This window comes from Bactrocera neohumeralis, chromosome 2 (assembly GCF_024586455.1).
Source record: "Bactrocera neohumeralis isolate Rockhampton chromosome 2, APGP_CSIRO_Bneo_wtdbg2-racon-allhic-juicebox.fasta_v2, whole genome shotgun sequence".
Classification (NCBI taxonomy): domain Eukaryota; kingdom Metazoa; phylum Arthropoda; class Insecta; order Diptera; family Tephritidae; genus Bactrocera; species Bactrocera neohumeralis.
Genome location: NC_065919.1, coordinates 75,337,985 through 75,359,113, shown reverse-complemented (window position 1 = coordinate 75,359,113; position 21,129 = coordinate 75,337,985). Strand labels below are relative to the sequence as shown.

General features: G+C 30.6%; 2 protein-coding genes across 3 annotated transcripts; one reads left to right on the top strand and one right to left on the bottom strand.

Moving 5' to 3' along the window:
• Positions 1-611: 611 nt before the first annotated feature.
• On the bottom strand, positions 612-17,237 carry LOC126751072 (serine/threonine-protein phosphatase 2A 56 kDa regulatory subunit epsilon isoform). Of its 2 annotated transcripts, XM_050460998.1 has the most exons (12): positions 16,525-17,237; positions 12,045-12,224; positions 11,840-11,985; positions 11,651-11,791; positions 11,351-11,583; positions 11,008-11,208; positions 10,492-10,691; positions 10,236-10,430; positions 9,240-9,430; positions 8,838-9,171; positions 8,530-8,759; positions 612-8,456 (listed from the first exon to the last, which is right to left on the bottom strand). In XM_050460998.1, exons 6-12 carry the CDS (start codon positions 11,144-11,146, stop codon positions 8,120-8,122), a joined length of 1,626 nt encoding a protein of 541 aa, XP_050316955.1. In that variant the 5' UTR covers positions 11,147-11,208; positions 11,351-11,583; positions 11,651-11,791; positions 11,840-11,985; positions 12,045-12,224; positions 16,525-17,237; the 3' UTR covers positions 612-8,119. The 2 variants fall into 2 exon arrangements, with proteins under 2 accessions (XP_050316955.1, XP_050316954.1); XM_050460997.1 differs by lacking the exon at positions 16,525-17,237 and adding an exon at positions 14,655-14,880 and having other exon boundaries at positions 11,651-11,985.
• A 204-nt stretch (positions 17,238-17,441) lies between these two features.
• LOC126751071 (G-protein-signaling modulator 2) lies at positions 17,442-21,005 on the top strand. The gene is made up of 3 exons (XM_050460996.1): positions 17,442-18,461; positions 18,536-19,122; positions 19,186-21,005. The coding sequence occupies exons 1-3, from the start codon at positions 17,795-17,797 to the stop codon at positions 19,990-19,992; spliced, it is 2,061 nt and encodes a 686-aa protein (XP_050316953.1). The 5' UTR covers positions 17,442-17,794; the 3' UTR covers positions 19,993-21,005.
• Positions 21,006-21,129: the final 124 nt, after the last annotated feature.

Sequence of the window (21,129 nt, the reverse complement as noted above, 5' to 3'; positions counted from 1 at the left end):
GCCCCTACACTCCTTGACTACAGCAACCCAAAACATCCTCTAACATCACAGTCACAAAATGACTGCAAGCTAGTGTAATCCTATCAACTCCCACCAGTATGACATTCATTTCAGAATACTAATATTTTGAGTGGCTCTGGGACTCCAATTTAAAAAATTGTGAGTTGAAATGTTAACGTTAACTATTCATACCTACGCTTTCATTCTTAGTACTTTTCTAAAATCAAATTAATTAGTTTTAAGGAAATTTTCCGTAAACATTTTTTATCCAGCTGATCGGGACACAGACCAACCAAATTAAAACATAATTTACATGGAAGAGAATGTGTAAAAAATATTTTAAAAATCAATAAGAATTTTGAGCTAATTTAAACTTATTAGGTTGGAAATTTAGTAAAGAAATTTCATAACCATTTTTTAACTTTGTGAATTTGAATTTTATTCTACCGTTTTTCCACTTGAATTTGAATTTTATGATCTTTATTGTATCATTAACTATATCATCATATAAAAATGAATTATTAATTCCTCGCATTATTAGCAACCGCCATGTACAGCTCAACACATAGAGGCCATTATCAGACACCTTTCAAAAAAAACGTTCCAAAAAATTGTGTTATATTTTTTTTAATAATTTTATATTTATTGTTGATTGATTTTCTCTTATGTGATAGGTTTCGCTTTCAGCAAAAACATTTTCAATCATCCATAGCTGGGATTCCCTCTTGCTCCTGTGCACAGGGTATTTATCTTCGATACTTTTTACTCGTTTGTTGTTAGTGGGCCTGATAGACCAGTTGTTTACAATGCTTTCATGTTTGATCTTCTTTACACGAATATATATCTTTTTTCCTGATTTTCCGATTTTTTATATTTCTTTTAGTACTAATCGGATAATTGTGTTAATATACATATGTATATATATTCTCATACTATATAATATTTTTTGCATTCTTCCTAGTATATCAATTATTATTTGTTATAATTGTTTGCGTAATTTTTTTTTAATTCTTAGTTTAACGTAACATACGAATATACTTTAAATTAGACTCTTGCTCTGTATTGTTATATTGGTTTTGTTCTCATTTTGCAATTTTCGTCTTTGCTACATCAACTTTATTATATATTTTTATTTTTTTCGTTCGTTTATATATATATTTTTTTGTTCTTAATTAAATTTACTGTTTCTATGTATATTATTATTTCAAACTCATAGCAAAACAAAATTGGTCTATGTTTTTATACGTTTTTTTTTATTTTTCATTTGTTTTAGTAAAAACACATTTACATATAAAACTACATACAACTACATACAAACATGTACAACAGAAAATTCTAAATATATAAGTATATATTTTTTCATCCTATTCTTCTTAATTAAGGTTCAAGGGAAAGGCTGAGTCCAACTTTTCCGCATTGAACCACTTATTCATGAATTTTTATGTCAACATCTACATATTTAATTAACCATCGAGGATGATCGATGATGCATTTAGACAACTTTCTACACTATGAACGTGTAAATGAGAAAGGATCAATGTGTCTGTGTGTGCCAGAGAATTTGATAGCAAAATCAATGGATAAGACGGGAAATCGAACATTTTTAGAAAATAGTAAGTTTTTTCTTTTTAATTGTAAGAACTTTTCATACCCGCATTTAGTACATGTGAGATAAAAATTAAATATTTGAAGTAAAAAATTCAATATTAACATTCACTTATTTGGTCTAAGGCATTGAGTGGCGTTCATCACCCAATGGCTAAGGCTAATCTGCGGTAGAAATACAGGACTAAAGCGCTACGAGGATCCGTTATTTAACGCTCGTTTTGTTAGAACTGAGAGACCAGGTGTCACATGGTTGAAGGTGTATTTGTCATGAGCATGAAGTTGAAATATGTGATTGTGTTGAGTCTAATTTGATCTGACTTCAAGTCCCAACATTTTTCAAAAATATAAGCATAATAAAACATAAGATTTACAAATATTGCTAACACTAACCAATTAATAAGAACTATGCATTTTTTAACGGTAAATTCTTTTGCTATAGACATTCGGATAAGTTCGAAACCCCATAAGAACCTGAAAATATTGAATAAATTTCACTAAAAACCTTTCTAGTATGCTTTCAACAAGTGTAATTCGCTAAAAAGTTAAAATAAATCACGAGAGCAATTATATATATTTTTTAACATTTTATCTTTTTCTCTCATATAGCAACAAATATTGAAAAAAAATGTGTAACCGAACAATGAAAAAATTAAGACTTGACCTGTTCGCAAGTTAACTTTTAAGAGCACTAAGACCCGTAATTAAAGAACATACGCCATTGTATATATACATAATTTTTCCTTTACATATGTATGAATTTAAGAGGGTATGTATTCACTAAACAAAAGTGTTCACGCGATTAACTGATTTTATTTAAACAAAATTAGTTGAGTTTGAGGTAGTACCGGTCGATGTGGTAAGATATGTTCATATACATACACACATGTACATATATACGGTATCAAAATCTGTCACTACCATTTGTTTCAACTGATTTCCTGGCAGTCGGCTGACTCAACCGAAGCAGACCCCGAATTATTACAGGCCAATAGCTGTCAACTAGTCAGCATTCCATAAAACTGCTTAGGAAATGACTTACATTTACATTAACCATTTATTAAAAAAAAGCAGCACACTTTAAAATACAAAAAAGGTAAATAACTAACAGAACAAACATTTGCAGCATTTGGCCAGCATAATAGTAGTTGAAATTAAAATGCCCAATATTTTCAACATTAAAATAAAACGTATTAGCAAATTTTTAACAAAAAAATTTATGTACACATGTAAAAACAAAAAAAGAAAAAACAATATAAAGCAGAAATGCAAGACAGTTTAAGCTACTGAGCACCTTTATCATAAATTAAACTTAAATTTATTTAATAAAAATGCATCTGATTTTTATGCTTGTTAAAAAATATAAGTCTAGAAGCACAAATACTCCTTGTTTTTCTACAAAAAATGTGTGGGTTACCGTTCTAGAATGGGACATGAAAGACAATTTTATCATTTATGTATACTATTGTTGTTGTTATTGTTATTGTATACACTTGGTCCTGCTTAATGAGTTTTCGAACAATTCCGCATAAAAAGAACTAAACTTTTCATCTATTAAATTGATTATAATAAACAACTTTTAAAAATAACTAATTATTTTTATGTTTTATTATGCCAATATAATCAAAAGAAATTTGAAGCTTAAAAATCATAAAAGTTATTTTTGTTGTTTTTTACATTTAAGCCCAAAACGAGTATCTACATACAAATTTACATCCCCTAATTAAAATTTAATATTATAGCGTACACTTTTGGTCAATTTAAATTTTGCACAAAGTGTTATTTATACATATGTTTATCATAATTATATATGTAGTTGTGTATGTACTTCTAGTTTTATAATATATGTATTAATTAGTAGTGTATAGTATTTATAAGATGTACATAATAATAACAAAAAGACTTAATGCAGAACTCATTAATTTGTTGCTTACACTTCATATATGTATGTATGTATGCAGGTGTGTATGTCTATACGTTATGTTTTACTTAGTTTGTTTTGTGTGATTTACGGTAGTTTTCAGTTTTACGCTTGACATATTAAATATTTTATTTTTTTAATTTAATTATATAATTTTATATATGTATTTATTGTATATATATGTGTGTATATACATATATAAATTTAGTTAGAACTATTTTGCTCATATTCCCACCCTTTACAAAATACATACATAGCTCTTACGATTTTACGATTTTGCATTTGAAAATGTTTGACGTACATACATAACTGTATTCGTTATTTGTTTAATGAAAATAGTGCAGGGATGATCACTTATTTATATTTTAGATGTATGCATGCAATTATTTTTTTTTTATCATCTCACTTTATATAATTCTTTGTTTTGTTCTTTTTTTCCTTTTTCTTTTTAATATTTATATCGAATGATTAAGCGTTTTATTCTTATGTATTCATAACTGCATTTCTAATAACTACCTGCATTTGTATTCAAGTGGATTTCAATCATGCCATTTCCAACTTCTCCACAACAATTCATGCACATTCACTAGTTGGTTTGGTATTTATGTATGTATATGTATATATTTATGTAACAGTTTAGCAAATGTCTACGCTTTTTCTTTTTTTTTTAGTTTTTGTATAATTTTCTCATTTTATCAGCATTTTTTTACCAAATAAACATATATAACATTTCCTCTTTTAAATGCCTTAATGTTACATTATTTTTGCTTACAAAAATTTGCTTCAGCTGTTTACTAAGGATTCTCTTAAAACTAGTTTGTTTTAACACTAAGGAGAGTTTTCCTGTTTTTTTTATGTGTGTGAATTTTATTTTAATATACTACATGAAAAATTCTTATGAATATTCTATATCGGCAAATAAGGGAACGCTTAAATATTTGCATTTCACACAACAAAAGTGTGCACCAGGCTTTAGAGCTCTAAAAGCCTCACATAAATTACTTATTTTACACGGATTAAGGCGACCAACTTCTGAGCATAAAATATAAGTATGTACAAGGTTGGGTGAGTTAAAGTAAAATTATTAATATTATTAGATAGCGTTTGCTTCACTTGCAAATCATAATTTTTCTTTTGCATGCATGCGTGTGTTTTTGCAGTTGTGTGAATAATCAGAAATTGTCGCTCATTATGCTTACAACTTAATAGAGTATGAAAGGGTTTAATTTAACATTTAACCAAATAAATACATACAAAAATAGTAATTTTGGATATTTTACAAATGTTATTTTCATAGTTTTTCATTTACAAAGCATTTGATATTTTTGTTTTATGAATTTGGCTGTAAACAAGGGAGTTTTTTCTCTCCTATTTATTCATTTCTTTCATAAAAATTTTTGTATAGTCACAAAATCGTATTGTTTTTAATTTATGTATGTATATAGTATTTTTCAGCGCATGCATTTTTTTCTAGGTAATTTTACTTTGTTTTATTCTTAAATGTTTTCTTTGCACTAAACCTCTAGTTTTTATTATTGTAGGTCAATTTATACTACGCTTGCCAGCTGTGTTGCTGTTTTTATATTTTTCAATTTCTTTCCACTTTAGTATTATTTAAATTTTGTGTGAAGAAATGTATAAATCATGTAAATATGTATGTATGTACAAGTAATAGACTCTATATACGAATATGTTTGCAAAAAAGTGAATTTTTTTGACAGAAAACAGAATATTATTCAAAATATATAAATATTCCATTGAAGAACTATCGGTCAACTATCGCTTTAAGAAATTACGAAAAAGTATGAAAGAGTAAAATTAAAAAAAAAAAGATGGAGCCATATAAAACAATTTGCAAAAATTTAATATATTATTTATATGTATATAATTAAAGTTTTGATAGTGCAACTTATTAGTGCCAGAAATTTAATTTTTACAAAACCAAAAATGCAAATTTATTTAATTAAGAAATACTATAATTACTGTATTTTATTAGTTCAGAAAACGCTTTAGCAACAATAAAATTCCAAAAATTATACCAATTGATTTTTTATAATAATAAAATTTTATCAGTAGTTAATGCATAGTAATCAATTCTCATGTTGAATTTTTAATATTAATTTTTCGCAAATCATAAATTATCGAATTTATATTTTTGCAATCATTTATGATAATAACCTATTTATATAAATATAAAGTAAATAGTTACTTGTTTTAATTTAAACTTGGCAAATTTTTAGTTTACGGTCAACAGAAAAAAACATATTCAAAATATTCACACTATCTCTTGGCATACCAATTCCTCATATTATTTCTGTTGCTACAAGGCATAAACAGCCAAAGTTCACAACCGAGTTGGCGCTACAAGTCCACGTCTTAACACAAATGTAACATATTATTTTTGTAGATTTGGTGCGAACTAATTATAATATAAGAAAAAATAAGTTGTTTTGGTGAGCAGCAAATTTACGTTTCTTGAAATTTCACCGTATTTGTGGTAACAGATTTATCGAATAAACAAATTTAAACAATAGTCGTCCTTATGGTGTTGTGGAAAGAGCGCTTTGTGCATACCCACACATTTAACCATTAATAATTGTATATAATGTGAAGCTTAAACGAGTAAATATAATAAATGAATAATGTTTTTATTATACATGTGTATATATGTATGTATATAATTGTTATGTAATTTATTTTTTAATACGAGAAACCAGAAAAAATTACACTGTGTAATTATTTTTTCACATATAATTCATAATGCACAAATAATTCCAAACACTCTTAATCTGATCTCGTTGCTATTTTTTTAACTAGAAGAAAAGTGATATATTTTAAATGCATAATTTTTAGCAACTTTAGATATATATATTATTTACTAATTTTATTATTGCAGTTGAAATTAAACTTAAATCATATGCCATGTAAACATACAACATGATTAAATTTTGTTAGATTAAAAATTAGAAAGGAAAAATCTTATATTAACTAATAAATTTTAGTACGAAATGAAATGAAAACAAGCGCGTACAAATTAAATATGACTGACTTGGCACGTACGCTTTCTGTTTGTCTGTTCTATACATATAAATGTTATTTTACTGCTATTAAAAGCTGCAGGTGCGAATGTATGAATATGCATGAATGTGAGAAATATAGCAATATTATGTTTTTTGTAATTATTTTCATTTTGACATACAGATAAGTTTTGCATTAGGCCTTACCAAATCTATTGCACTCATACAAACAATATCAGCTGTCAAGTAGACATTGTTTTTTTCGCTTATGTATGTATATATAGAATATATACCTTTATTGTTATTTTTCAACTGTGTAAGCTTTTTTCGCACATGGATTTTGTTAATCGGTGTTTTCTAGCAGTCGTTCGCAACTGGAATCTCGGTCACATAAAATCACGACTGATCATAATTTGTATGTGTTTTTATGAATTTTCGCAATAACAATCGTTTTTTAATACTTTTATTGAGTTTTTACACCATTTTTTTCGTTCAATTTGTTTTATACTGTTAAATACGCATTTGTTTTCTTTTTGTTTTTTCTTAATTAATGCGTGTTGATTGTTATGAATGTTTCAATAAAAATTAATCCCATTTTTTACTTAATAAATATCCCTAGAATTTATTGTTAAAGAACTTAAGTTTACACATACGAATATATCCAAGCAATATACTAATTTGCACAGAAACCGTTGAGGAAATTAAGATTTACTCTTAAACAAATCATAAAGAAACACAATGGTTATTACTACTCATCCTACATATAAAGAATATTTAAGTTTTATTTTTACTTTTGAAACCTACAGAAATGGATTAGTTCGAACGAAATATTGGTTGTGAAAAAGCATATAAAATGCAATTCGCTCAAGTGGCATTTTCGTCCAACTAGCCAGATAGTAGAATTATAATGAACAGGACGAAGTGTTTTCGTTAATTCTATAGAATTGGTATTATTTAGGAGAAAGAATTGCTGTTTTACAGTTAGATTACAGTTTCTAGCATTTCTTCACTATTTTATTAGCATTTTCATCCTCCTCATATACTTGTATTAATTATTTTATTTAGTACTTCTTTTTTATCGTAAAATAATAGGTATTTTTATATTCATAATATAATATTAATTATGCTTTTCATACGCTTTCCTTTTGTTTATGTAATACCACGATCCCAGTTGTAAGTGTACTGCTTTTCATCCACATTGTGGCGTACATTATTAACTCCCGGCATCTGCGTCTATTATCAACATTTAGCTTCTACTTCTACATCTTATTGTAATGATGCCGGTGACATCATGATGGTGAAAACGCTTTCATTTGATCATGTTGGTGTAGTGCTTTTGTTATACTTTTGTATTTTTTCTTTATATTTTTTCGATAGGGACTTCAAGTTTACTTAATAATATTCTCCTTTTTTGTGGCTTACACTAAGTTATAGATGCACAAAAAATGCCAAGCTCCTTTTTGACTTACAACACCAAAATTTCCAATCATGTTTGAACTGCGCTAAATTATATTATTAAGTTGATTAGCATTACTTGTGTTTTATTTGATATCCATTTCAGTGATCGCCTCATAATTTAGTTATCTGCCTTGTCGCCTTTTACCTTGGCAAACGCGTTCGTACCGCTGGCGTTTACTGAGGTTCCGCCGCTTTGTGCACCGCCGCTAAGTAAGGCAGGATTGTTGTCACCAGAGCCACCACCGCTTCCACTGTTTACAATGCTAGCATTCGATTGTTGTTGATAAGAGTTGATATTTTGCTGTGAGCCGGCGGCACTGCCGCCACTAATACCAGCTCCTAACACCGAATTAGCCGTTGAGGTGCCAGCGGCACTGCCGCTTTTTGCACGATTTATTTCAAGTTCATGTAATTTTTTCCACAATTCTTCACGATCACGCTCGCGTTTCTTCTCTCTGTAAACACACAAAATATTAATATTAATACATTTTTGATAAATAAACGTAAGCAGGTAGGATATGGGCATACTTTTGTCGTTCAGCTTTATAGCTAGCGGTTAATTCATCAAAAAGCTTGGAGTTCATTTCCATAAATGTCTTTAGCACGTTGTAAACCAATGCAACGATGGTCTGATTCCAATGTTCTTTACTAATTCTGTACAGTGCCGGAAACATAATCGGCATAATGACGGCGTTGTTCTCCTCGATCAACGACATTGCATATTCATTATTCCATAGGAAAAGCGCACGCTCGGCAACCTGCGCAAAAAAAATACATTTACAATAATTAGAATCAGTATGAAGCTTTTACAAGTTACATTAGTAATGCACACTTACTTGAAAATGCGGACTTGATACACATTTGGCGATCTGACGGAACAATGGTTCCTGTATTTTCACAAATTGTGGAGGATCAATGACATCTAAAATTTCCTCGATTTCGCCCAAAAACATGACCTCTTTTTGTGAGCATGTTTTTGGCCAAAATTTTAATAATCCTCGAACCACCGGTTCAGTCAGGTATGGATCCTTTTCTAGAAACTGAACGATGCAATAAGCCAGTTGAGCGTGATACAAACCAAGGCATTTCACTTTGTGCAGAGGCAATAGCACCTTCACAAGAAACTGCTTATGTTCGGCCTTCAGAGGCAAGGCAAAACCATTAATGATACTGCAAGCGATCGTATATACAATTAGAATTGGAATTTTTTTTTGTCTAAGGAGATATCAATACTTTACCTGCCCAATATTTCTAGTAATTCGCCGACGCCATTAAAATGCTCTGTTTCGTAAATAAAACGCAAAAAAATATTATTAATTTGTTTTCGTATAAAAGCGCGTAATCCTAAGAATTTTCCATAGATGCGATGTAAAACAGTTTTCAAAAAATCACGTTCACGTGGATCCTCAGAATCAAAGAGCTCCAAAAGCTGTTTTGCCATTAAAGAAAAGTTAAGATATAATTATTAGTTCAAATATATATTTTAAAAGAGCATAAAAACAAGAAAAAATGCTAGTTTCACAGGTACATTTTTATATCATAAAAGATTTTCAAAAAAAAAAGTTTTTCTTCAGGGACTTGAGTTCAATCAAGCATTTGTAAGATAACTATGTATATTCTGTAGTGGTCACCGGTAGGAAAAATGCGAGAAAAAGACGAGTACAAAATTTCTGAAAAATATCTCAAAAACTGGGAAACTAATCGAGTACATAGAAACGGACTTGGTTAATATATGTACATTGTAGGGTCTCCGACGTTTCCTTTTGAGTGTTACAAACTGTTCAGAGTATAACAAAATAATAATAATAAAAAGAAACATCAATTCATAAAGACATTGCCCATTGAGTAAGAGGACTTATATAAGTAGAAATTTTCAAATAGGCAGCTAAGACTGTTCGAAACTTGCTAACTCAAACTAAGTCGGAATTTAACCTACTAGAGTATTTAGGATAATTAACGTGATAAATAAGATTACAACATTAATGCCCGGAAATATGCTGTTTCTTAACAGAAATTATGCCAAGTAAATTAATCATTTCGCCTTAAGTGTAGTCAAGGAATGTGGATTCAAAAGTAACACACACCGATCGTTTCCGGGTTGTTTACATCATCGACTTCTTTCGTTGGTAAAAAATTTTACAGTTTATATATACATATTTCACCATGGTACGACGACAAAGTTTGTGTGAAATAAATTTTAGTTATGAAGTTTTTATAATTCCATATCATCTCACCTGCAAAACGAATTTCTGGTCAATTACACGTTTGCCTATGGTCGCTTGAAAGTCCTGCGATTCCAAAAAACGCAGGAATACTTCATAGACTAACTGCAAATGTGGCCATGAAGCTTCTAATGTCGGATCATCTTCTTCGGGATCAAAATCAGGGTTTTCACTTGGAGGCAGTGTGCGGAACAAGTTACAAGAAATCTAAAGCAAACGAAACTCGACTTAACACTTAATTAGAAGGAATATAGAATATTTTACATACCATTCGTATAATTTCTGGATACACAGGTTCCGTGAGTACTCCCCTGCCATGTGTTATATAATTGGAGAGGTCATTTAAAGCAGCTCTCTTTATTTCTTTCCCTTTTAAATCCGTTACTGGATCCATAAAATCAAAAGATACACAGCACTGACGTAATTTACGAATGAATAATTCTTCCTGTTCCAAACTCGAGCAATCAGCTAGTAAGTAGATTAAAATTAATTAAAATAGGGGAAAACTGTAATATCAAATAGCGAATTGAAATAAAAATATATTCACAAGAAAATTATTAAAAATTAAAAAAAAAGAAATTGTTTTTGAATTTAAATATTTTCGCATTTCCATAATTCGTATTTTACTATTTTAAACAAGAGCTCGAACCATCATCTTCTTTAATACTCTAGAGCACTGGTTGGTAAACTTATACATTCAAACGATTTATATTGCAGTATAATTTTAAATTCCAAAAATGTTGTAATCTTGCTACATTTATGAAAAAGATATACACACATTTACCTTTTAACGGCGGCAATTGTTGAAGCTCCACATCCTGAGAATTTCTATAACGTGAGGAACCCTGACTTTTTTTGCTTTTCTTCTTCAGTGAGCGTTTAGCGAATGGATCAATTCGATCAACAAATGTTCCCGATGACATTTTCTTGCCTTGTATTTATTGCCAGTTATTCGTCCTGCTTATGTTCTACTGCTGCTTTTACTCTTTACCCAAGAAAATTTAAATAAACGATTGCACGTTTTAGTTTATGACGAAGTATTAGTACGTTTAAGATAGTGAAGATATTTATACTGATGCGATCCCCTAAACACATGTACATAAATATGTTACAAATCAATATCTTACTGCTTTATGTTGTTAATGTCGTGGCTTTGCAAGCAAGCATATAGCTATCCAATAATCACCACCAATTCCTTTAGTTGAACTATCATTCGTTGACTTTTGTATTTAACGTTCTCAAATTTTATAAAACTTATAAATTCGAGTTCTGGAGAGTAATTTTTAACCGACTTTGATTCTTTATGCAAAAACTGTAAGCTTTAGTTATGAATAAGTATGGTAAGCGAGACAGAGATTATCTGTACAAAAAGAGAACAAAATCAGACCTACGTTTTATAATTTTTTAATGTTTCATTTATATATTACCTTAAAGTGGTGCGAATGCAATTATTTAAATAACTGCGTTTGTAATAGTTTTGTTGTTTGACGCGAGTAAGTGGAGGGAATTCTTCTGTTGCGTATCTTTTTCTTCTCTTTTTTTTGGTATATAATACTTTACTTAAGCATCTATGTTAAATATATTAATATATATTAAATGTGGGGAATAGTGCGAACCTTAACTCCGGATGAAATGGCACATTGAATGCAGTTCTATTGAAGCTTTATACTAAATTATTATTGTATTGGTTAAGTAAAGGGTTTTTTGTTTGTTATATATAGAATTGTTTGCCAATTCGGTACCTGCTCGGACACACGTTTACCTATAATAGTTAAAAATATTTCATGCATTCACTTGTTAAATTACTTTATTTCCACTTACTTGGTAGTATAAGACTTGAACCGTCCGTGTGTCCTTTTTGGAGATTTTCTAATTCTTTACTCACAATGTCAATACAACTTTATTGCCGACATTGTACGCATTATAATATCGGAACAGCGTAAGATATCGGTATACTTCTCAGCTAAATAGGACAAGGGAAACCATTACGACAGTACATCTCTGAAAGAAATAAACATTACATTACTGAAAATCATATTTAATTGTATGAAATTCCTAATGACATAAAATGCTATTATATTAACTGATTTGAATTATTAAGTAAAAGTTTAATAAAGTTTAAAAGATATGGTGAAGAATTACGTTCTTTAAAATACAAATAATACTATTTTTAATGAATATATTCAACATTGCAAGCACTCAGATTAATTTTGACCCCTTTTAAGAGTTGCAGCTAACTGGAGTAATCCGGATTAATAATATGAATATCATATTAAAGAATGAATAGTTAAATTTATATGTATTTAATGCTTTTAATATGCTTGTGCTCATATAATTAATTCATTCAGTACCTTTTTACAATATTAAAAAAGTGTACATTGCGCGAACAAAAATTTGAGTTATCCAAGAAACGTTAGCGATTTACACCGCAATTAAGAGCTTTACTTTCGGAGAGTTTTTTTTTTTTTTTAATTTTTCATTTCTTTCCAATATAGGTGTGCTCACATAATTTAGTTATTTTGTTTGAAAAGGGTAAATTGAATTTTTTTCGACACAGTTTTCATCAATATTGTTCTTTTCTACTAAAAAAAAAGTTATTTTAACTAAATTTATTCATCGTCGCCATGAGGAGGCATAAAACCAAATTAATAACGTTGTTCAATGTTATGAAAAATAAGGCTTTTGAAAATTTACGACATTAAAAGCCAAAAGAGCGAATTGGTTCCGTTTTTAATTTCCACAGAAATCAAGGCTTAAATAAAGGAATATGATGGTGAACAAATATCAGCGGAAATTGTACGAAGGCGACAGCCATGTTTCGAGAAAAAAATATTGAAAACGCGAAGCATTTTCTAAAGACCGTCTCTGGAAGGACTCTAAAGCCTGGAATTTTGTGGCGAGAATTTAACCCAAGAACTCTACAAAAACTGTAACAGTTGAAAGCCTGTTAATATACCATAAGTCCTAGCCAATGTGCTTCTTAGTCCAAACAATGCCGAGGCGATGTACTGAAGTGCTACATAATTAAAAAAAATCCAACTAAATATTAGCTTTAGGTGGGGTAAAATTTTAAATATACTATACACATACACATACGTATACTTCGGATAGTAATTAATTATCTGATCACAAATGGAAAGTACATTTTGAATGGACTAAGCAAACGAACGCAAATTTTTTAATGCTTAGTAAAAAATATTTATTCTGTTTTGGGCTGAATTAAAATTACTTCTAGGTAAACAGTGCATTCCGCTAATGCTATGCTGCTTAAAAAAATACGACATACTATGAAGTGTCAATTTAAATAAATTTTCAAAATGATACCAAATCGTCAGCATGAGTGATAAGATATAATTATAAATTTTATGATAGGCCGTGCAAACAGCCCAGATGCGATATGGCTATATTTGGTAATGTATGTACAATTTTTATATTATGTATTACATACAACAAATAATGTATTGATCTAATTCAAAGCGAGAAACACTCTTGAACATAAAATGTGTATGTTTATATATATAGAAAATAAGTACTATAACTAACTTTTCAAACATAACATAAGCATTAAAACCTAAGAAAACAAAAGGAATGTGTAGTTTACTACAATGCACCAGTGCTGTCAAATAGCATTCTAAACATGTATTTATAATATCTGGCATTAAGTTAAATTTTTTACAAAAAAATATATGTTTATCTAATTAAAAAAGAAGGAAAATATATAAATAAAAAAAAACTAAGATGTCCATAGGCATATCTTTTTTACTGCGGTAAACGTTTAATCGTCAACGTTAATGAAATTTATTTATATTTAAATATTAAAATATAAGGTTCGCGTGAGTTTTTTTTCCCTTCAATGTGTTACATACTGTACATATCCATAACTACATACATATATCGAAATATTCATATATACATATAAATGAGAAAACTATCATTTTAATTTATTACATTACCAATATTGATTTGAAATTACACCTTAATAAAATAAATGTATGTTTAATTGTTCGATATTTGATTTGCGAAGTAATAATATAAATATTTACACTTTTTCATAAGATAGGTGTTTCATAAAAAGCCAGCATAAGGAATTCAATATAATAGCTCTTGTTTGATGTAATGCCTTTCGGTTTATTTTTAATATTTTTGTGAGAAATTTTAATATTTCTCGTATCGAAATAAATCACGTACACATACTAACAGATTAATACACATTCACGAACACACTAACACACGTGCCTGCACATGATACGTACTCACGAATGAAAGTAAAACGACGAACGAAAGACGTAGAAACACGAAAAAATGCTACATAATCAATAATCTAAAAATAATTAAACTCAATTTAACTAGAAAACCCCTATTTTAATAAAACATAAAACGCTCGAAATTTTTACCAATGCACCTCACTTCTTTTAGACATAAAATTCTTACGTTTATGTTAAAGCTGGTTGAACTTCAGTTTTTGTATACGCATTGCTACAAAGCCATTTTTCACTTTGTTCGGCCTTTGGAATGCTTCACTTAAAAATTAACACTTATGCAGTTAACTAAACATTCAAATTTTGTGAGTTTTGATTTGAATAAAATAAAATGAAGAATTATATTTTCCTACACATTTTCTCTATTATACGTGAAAAGAGATTTACTCTTCACTGTTTTACCGACAATGACGACAACGATAGAGGAACCAAATTAATTTTTTCGTTCTGCACATGTGTTATGAGGCCTTTTCGCTCGTTCGTCTAATTCTTTCTCCTTCTTTCTCTCCTGCCCAGTATATAAAAACGAAAACTAAAAATTAGCTTCAATTCTCTTTTCGACTCGCTTGTTATTACTTAAAAACTAATGCTGCCAGATTACTTTTTATATTTCTCTGCACAAATTAACATATAGTCATATAATTTTGTTAATATCACCGACAAAGTGATAAAAAAGAAACAACAAAATTAAATTACATTGCCTATACACAATATGTTACTTTGTAGCAATATTAACATTATTTTAAAGTTGATCGATTTTTCATTGTTAGTAATGCACATACGTAAATAAAGGATATATTTTTATACTAGCACCCCAATTTTTCGTTACTTTGGATATTTTTACTCGCTTTCCCTCCATTTTGCTCGTTTTATATTGTAACATTGCTTTGTCCTCTTCCATCTGTCGGCGCAGCTCAGCGCAAAAATGCTTTTTCTTTTTATTTTTCTTTATGAAATACCCAGCATGGTAAGAAAAACTTTTAGAAAGAATCTCCCAAATTTAATTTCATTTCATAATATAAGAAGACCACTAAGGTGTTTGTTAAATTTGTTTACAATACATAAAAACAACTACGTACAAAGTAATATCCATAAGTGAACAAAATCTAAAAAAAAAAAAAAAGATTTCACCTATTATGCTTTTAAAATATATATGTATGTCATTTTCAGTATTGACGATTTGAACATCTTGACTTGATAAGTGTTGTAGATTATGAAGATCTTTTTGTTTTTGGCCTATATGCAGTGTTTATGTAAAAATATGTGTATTATAGGATTGCAGCTAATTAAGAAACATTTACAATAATGTTAAATAACTTCAAACATTTAATATGTAATTGCAAAAATCTGAATGTACCTATTAAATTATGACTTGTGGCACGAAAACCCCATGTTGTCTATATTAATGTACAAAATTGTGACAATTACCAAGTCAACTAAAATATGGTAGTATTTGAGAAATGTACACTTAACATCACAAGAGAATATCATCTATCATCTGAAATCATTGCATAACTCATTCTGTTTGGTAGGTATATTCTTAATTAAATTTTTTACATCGTTATATTAGCTTATTTCATCACACACTTTTCCAAAAAATTTTTATTTTAATTATTAGATTAGTTAAATTTTATATGATTGTTAATACAAAAACAATTTTAACTAAATTCAATCAAATTATTAGCTTCTAAAATCATTGGAGAGGTTTTTAGAATGAACAAGGATTTCATATTTAGACAAGGTAGAACATTTGCATATACATACATATGTATACATATATACATAAATATACATATGTTAACAAACAATTCATTGTCAGACGCATTGTAATACAATCAATTGGACTAATATATCTTTGTTTCTATTTCATCCATCTCAAAGTTCTATAATCTTTTTTCATTAAATATTATCTGCTCTCAATTGTAAAAAAGAGCGAATATTGTTAATACGAGCCTCCAACAAAGTTAATAATTTTGTTATTTATTATAATAAACTCTTAATATTGTTTTCTTTACTTTTGACGTTTTTCGATTCAATAATACCTGTTTGCCAATGAAAACGATTGATTTTCTCCTTTTTGCCGATTCCTCGTTGGGCGCTTCACTTCAACCACTACACACTTTAAGCAAATACTCAACCGCTCGCTTTTGCTGCGCAAATGTCATCAAATGTCAAAACGCCCGAGCGAAACGTTGAAACGGCGCTGCTGGCGACTTTAATTCATTTTTGATATAAACCGAAAGTTTTTGATTCCACACCTTTATGGCTGTATGTTTTAATACAATTTTTTTATTTGGTCTTAACGCAGCTAAGCGATTATATTATTTTACCAAACGTCTAATAATTTTATAAATTTCAATATTTTATATTTTCACAAAATCCTTTGCACTCTCGAGAAAATCGAAAGAGACACAACCTCTGCTACCGACGTCGTTAACGACAGCAACAATGCTGCGAAGTAGACCGAGCAACTCTGGACACCTTTTTCTTCCCGTTAAAATTTCTTCGCATTTTTCTCCGTGTTAGCACAATTTTTAACTTTTTCAATTCTCTTTTAGAGGCGATATTATGGAAAAATTTAACAAATTTCACCAAATATGTTTAGGAAAATACATCAAGCAACTAGTTTTACGATTTTATTAAACTTCGTTACTATAAATGTAAGAAATTACACGAATTTGCGGACAGCGCCTTTGAACGTTTCTACAAATTTTTCCTTTAGTTCACTCTGATTCAGAAATGGAATATATTGAGCTACTTTCGTCATTTGTGCGTACCGAGACAGTTCTTTGGTGAGTTGCAACAACAAATTGAGCTATTCGGACGGCCATTTTGTGGTGAGTTAAAGCTATTTTGAATAAGGTGGCCAGCTCAATTCCTAATAATAGTAAATATAATAACGCAATTAGGGCACACAGTGTTAACAAACGTTATTGCCCGTTTTTATAAAATTACAAATTAATTTATCTTACTATAAATTTCGTAATTACTATCTTCGAAACTAAAAATTATCTAATTTTTTATAAGTAGTTTGGAAACTTTAAATACAACCCTGAAAGTTCACCACAAATCCTTAGCTTTATACACCATAAGCCATGAATAATTTCTTTGTAAATTTTCAATTGTAGTGATATAAAAAGCAAAGGCAAAAATTAATATCATATACTCCCTAAAGTTAAATACAGTCCAATTGAATTGTAGTGAACTACACAAAATAATGATAAGCTCAAACTTCTTAGAATAGAGTTTATTAAAGAATACTTTAGCTGTGCAAACTAAATCTCAAGGTGAAGAAAGTTGCAAGGACGGGTCATGTCCTCTTTATCGGCCTCTGCAGAAAATGTATCTAGCGCCGGAGCAGGCGGAGGTATGGATCAAGGTGCAGGTGCATCAGACGGAAGCTCAAGTATGTGTCTGGAGTTAGCATTAGAGGGTGAACGGCTGTGCAAATCTGGAGACTGCCGTTCAGGTGTGGCATTCTTTCAAGCCGCTATTCAAGCTGGCACAAATGATTTGCGTACCTTGTCCGCGATTTATTCTCAATTGGGAAATGCGTACTTCTATTTAGGTGACTATACCAAAGCCATGCAATATCATAAACTTGATCTCACACTAGCTCGCACCATGAATGACAAGCTGGGCGAGGCTAAGTCGTCGGGAAATTTAGGAAACACTTTGAAAGTTATGGGTCGATTTAATGAAGCAGCTATTTGTTGCGATCGTCATCTAACCCTAGCGCGACAACTTGGAGACAAACTGTCAGAAGGTCGTGCTCTTTACAATTTGGGAAACGTGTATCATGCAAAGGGAAAACATATGGGTCAAGGTAATCCTGGCGACTACGGAGATGATGTACGCGAGGCATTGAGTAAAGCTGTTGAATTTTATCAAGAAAATTTAAAGTTGATGAGAGAATTGGGAGATCGTAGTGCACAAGGCCGAGCGTGTGGAAACTTGGGCAATACTTATTACCTACTGGGTAAGTTTACTTATAAAGAAGTAGTAACATTAATTTTATTAACACATTTTTTTATAAAATTTTATTGATCGTAGGTAATTTTCAAGCTGCTATCGAACACCATCAAGAGAGACTTTGCATTGCACGGGAATTTGGTGATCGCTCCGCTGAACGACGTGCTAATAGTAATTTAGGAAATTCACATATTTTCCTGGGACAATTTGAAGAAGCAGCGGATCATTATAAAAGAACATTAGCATTGGCCATCGAGCTTGGAGAGCGCGAAGTTGAGGCACAAGCATGTTACAGTCTTGGAAATACATATACTCTTCTACGAGAATTCTCAACAGCTATTGACTACCATCATCGTCACTTAGCCATAGCACAAGAGCTGGGAGATCGTGTTGGAGAAGCCCGTGCCTGTTGGTCTCTTGGTAATGCACATTCTGCTATCGGAAACCATGAAAAAGCTCTGTTGTATGCCGAAGCTCACCTTATACTAGCCGTTGAATTGCAAGATCCGATTGGAGAAAGTACGGCCCGGGTAAACATATCTGACTTGCGAAAATTGCTTGGATTACCTGATTCACCAATTGACTGTGAAGAACGTTCGATTGCGTCAGATGTTTCAGCCATTATTGATCAACGTTCCGACAGTTCAGGCAGTACACAAAGTCGTATGGTATGTTGTTTACAGATTTCCTACCATAAGATTTCATGATTACATACTAAATAAATTTTTCAGGTTCGTGTAAGGCGTCAAAGCATGGAGCAATTAGATCTAATTAAAATTACCCCAGATGGAAAACACGCGAGTCAAAGTAATATATTAGATGAAAAACGCGTTCCAAAAGGAACTGGCCCAAAATCTAAGGCACAGGATGAAGACTTTTTTGATCTTTTATCACGCTCACAATCAAAACGAATGGATGACCAACGTTGTTCAATTAAAATTGCTAGAAATCCACCAAATACATCAGCCCTATTGGCAGGTGGAGCATCTGCGCTCACATCTAGTTCGGGCGCCACGCGTAAGCCGTTAGCACAGCAAAACTCCATATCCAGCGGTAATGGTGGGGATGGCATTGTTGCAATTAGTGTAAAGCCATTCAGTAATGCGAATGTCCCTCCTGGCACCAATTCGGGCCACAACCACGGGCATGGACAGCTAGCACGCAGTGCTACTACTACTCAACAACCTGACGATGACTTTTTGGAAATGTTGGTACGCTGCCAAGGCTCCCGATTAGAAGAACAACGCTCTGAACTACCACGATCGAATGTCACCATGGACGTTGAGGCACCGACACGTGCTAATGCCGTCGCAGGTGGTCGCTCTGCAGTAGGAAGTGGTGGCGCGGGTGGCACTACAGTGCCTGATGAGGACTTCTTCTCGCTGATAATGAAGGTACAGAGTGGCCGGATGGAGGATCAAAGGGCAGCAATACCTGGTTTTGGTGGTTTTCCTCAACGCAATACAGGTAATGGCGGAACCGCAAGTGGTACTGGCGAGAAGATCAATAATAACGCTAATAATCAGAGTAAACCGTAAATGCTGCTATACATACTTATGTACATATGTAGCAACATGGTGGAAGTTATACGTAAAGCACATTTTCATCTCGATTTCTGATGCGTTAATTTCTTACATTTCTCTCTTTTTATTATATACGCGTAATACGTTATTTTATAAAATTTTAAGTTGGTTATCTCTCAAAGTAAGTTTTTTTTGATTTTTGATCAAATCGTTAATGCATTTCAAGAGCAATCATTTTGAAGCAGTCAAAACAAAGATTAATATCTCAAGAAGATGGTATACATATATCAGTATTTTACTGATACACATTTCTGTACGAAAATATAATAATTTTTTTGGAAATTATATGCAAATTTGTTTGAAATCACATTCAAAAGCACATTATATAATATTGCTAGATAAAATAGGTTTGCGAAAACATACATTTGTACACGCAACGTAATTTGCCATTTTTGTTTGAATGTTTGCATATCGAAAATTTACTCTTCATTTAATTTTTAACTCACAAAATATCCATACTCACAAAAAAATGTAATATTCCATAAATTACCTTGCATTTCAAAAATAGGCCCGATTGCAGCCACTTGTAGCATTTACTCATTCAAATCATACAAACATAAAACATTGCACAATATTTTTGACCATGGCTAGTTGTTACATGCATGCATACCTAAACGTACCCAAAAAAGTTCGTTTTCAGTCCAACCGTATTAAGTATTATGGAATAAGAATGAATCATACATTTAAAATGGAATTCTGAAACAGTATATAACATTTTGCAGCAAATATAATACAACATTTTTACAAAGCTGTATTGCAAGTTCACAAATTGACTACCATTTTATGAAGTATTTTAAATGAAATATTGTCAATACTATTAAGAATTTTTACAAAAAAAAAAACCAACAACAACATTCATATGTGTTTAGCAAACGCTCACGAAAATTTACGAGTTTTGCATACTTAAAAGCCAAATTATTGTAATATAAATTTACTAAATCTAAATAAATATTATTTTATCTAATAAATATTGTGTATATTTACAAGTTTTAAAACTGGGAATACGGGACGCAAATAATTCATTTACTTGATTACAAGCAAACGCTTGAACGCTCATACATATTAAGATAACCCTGCTAATGTTGTTGATTC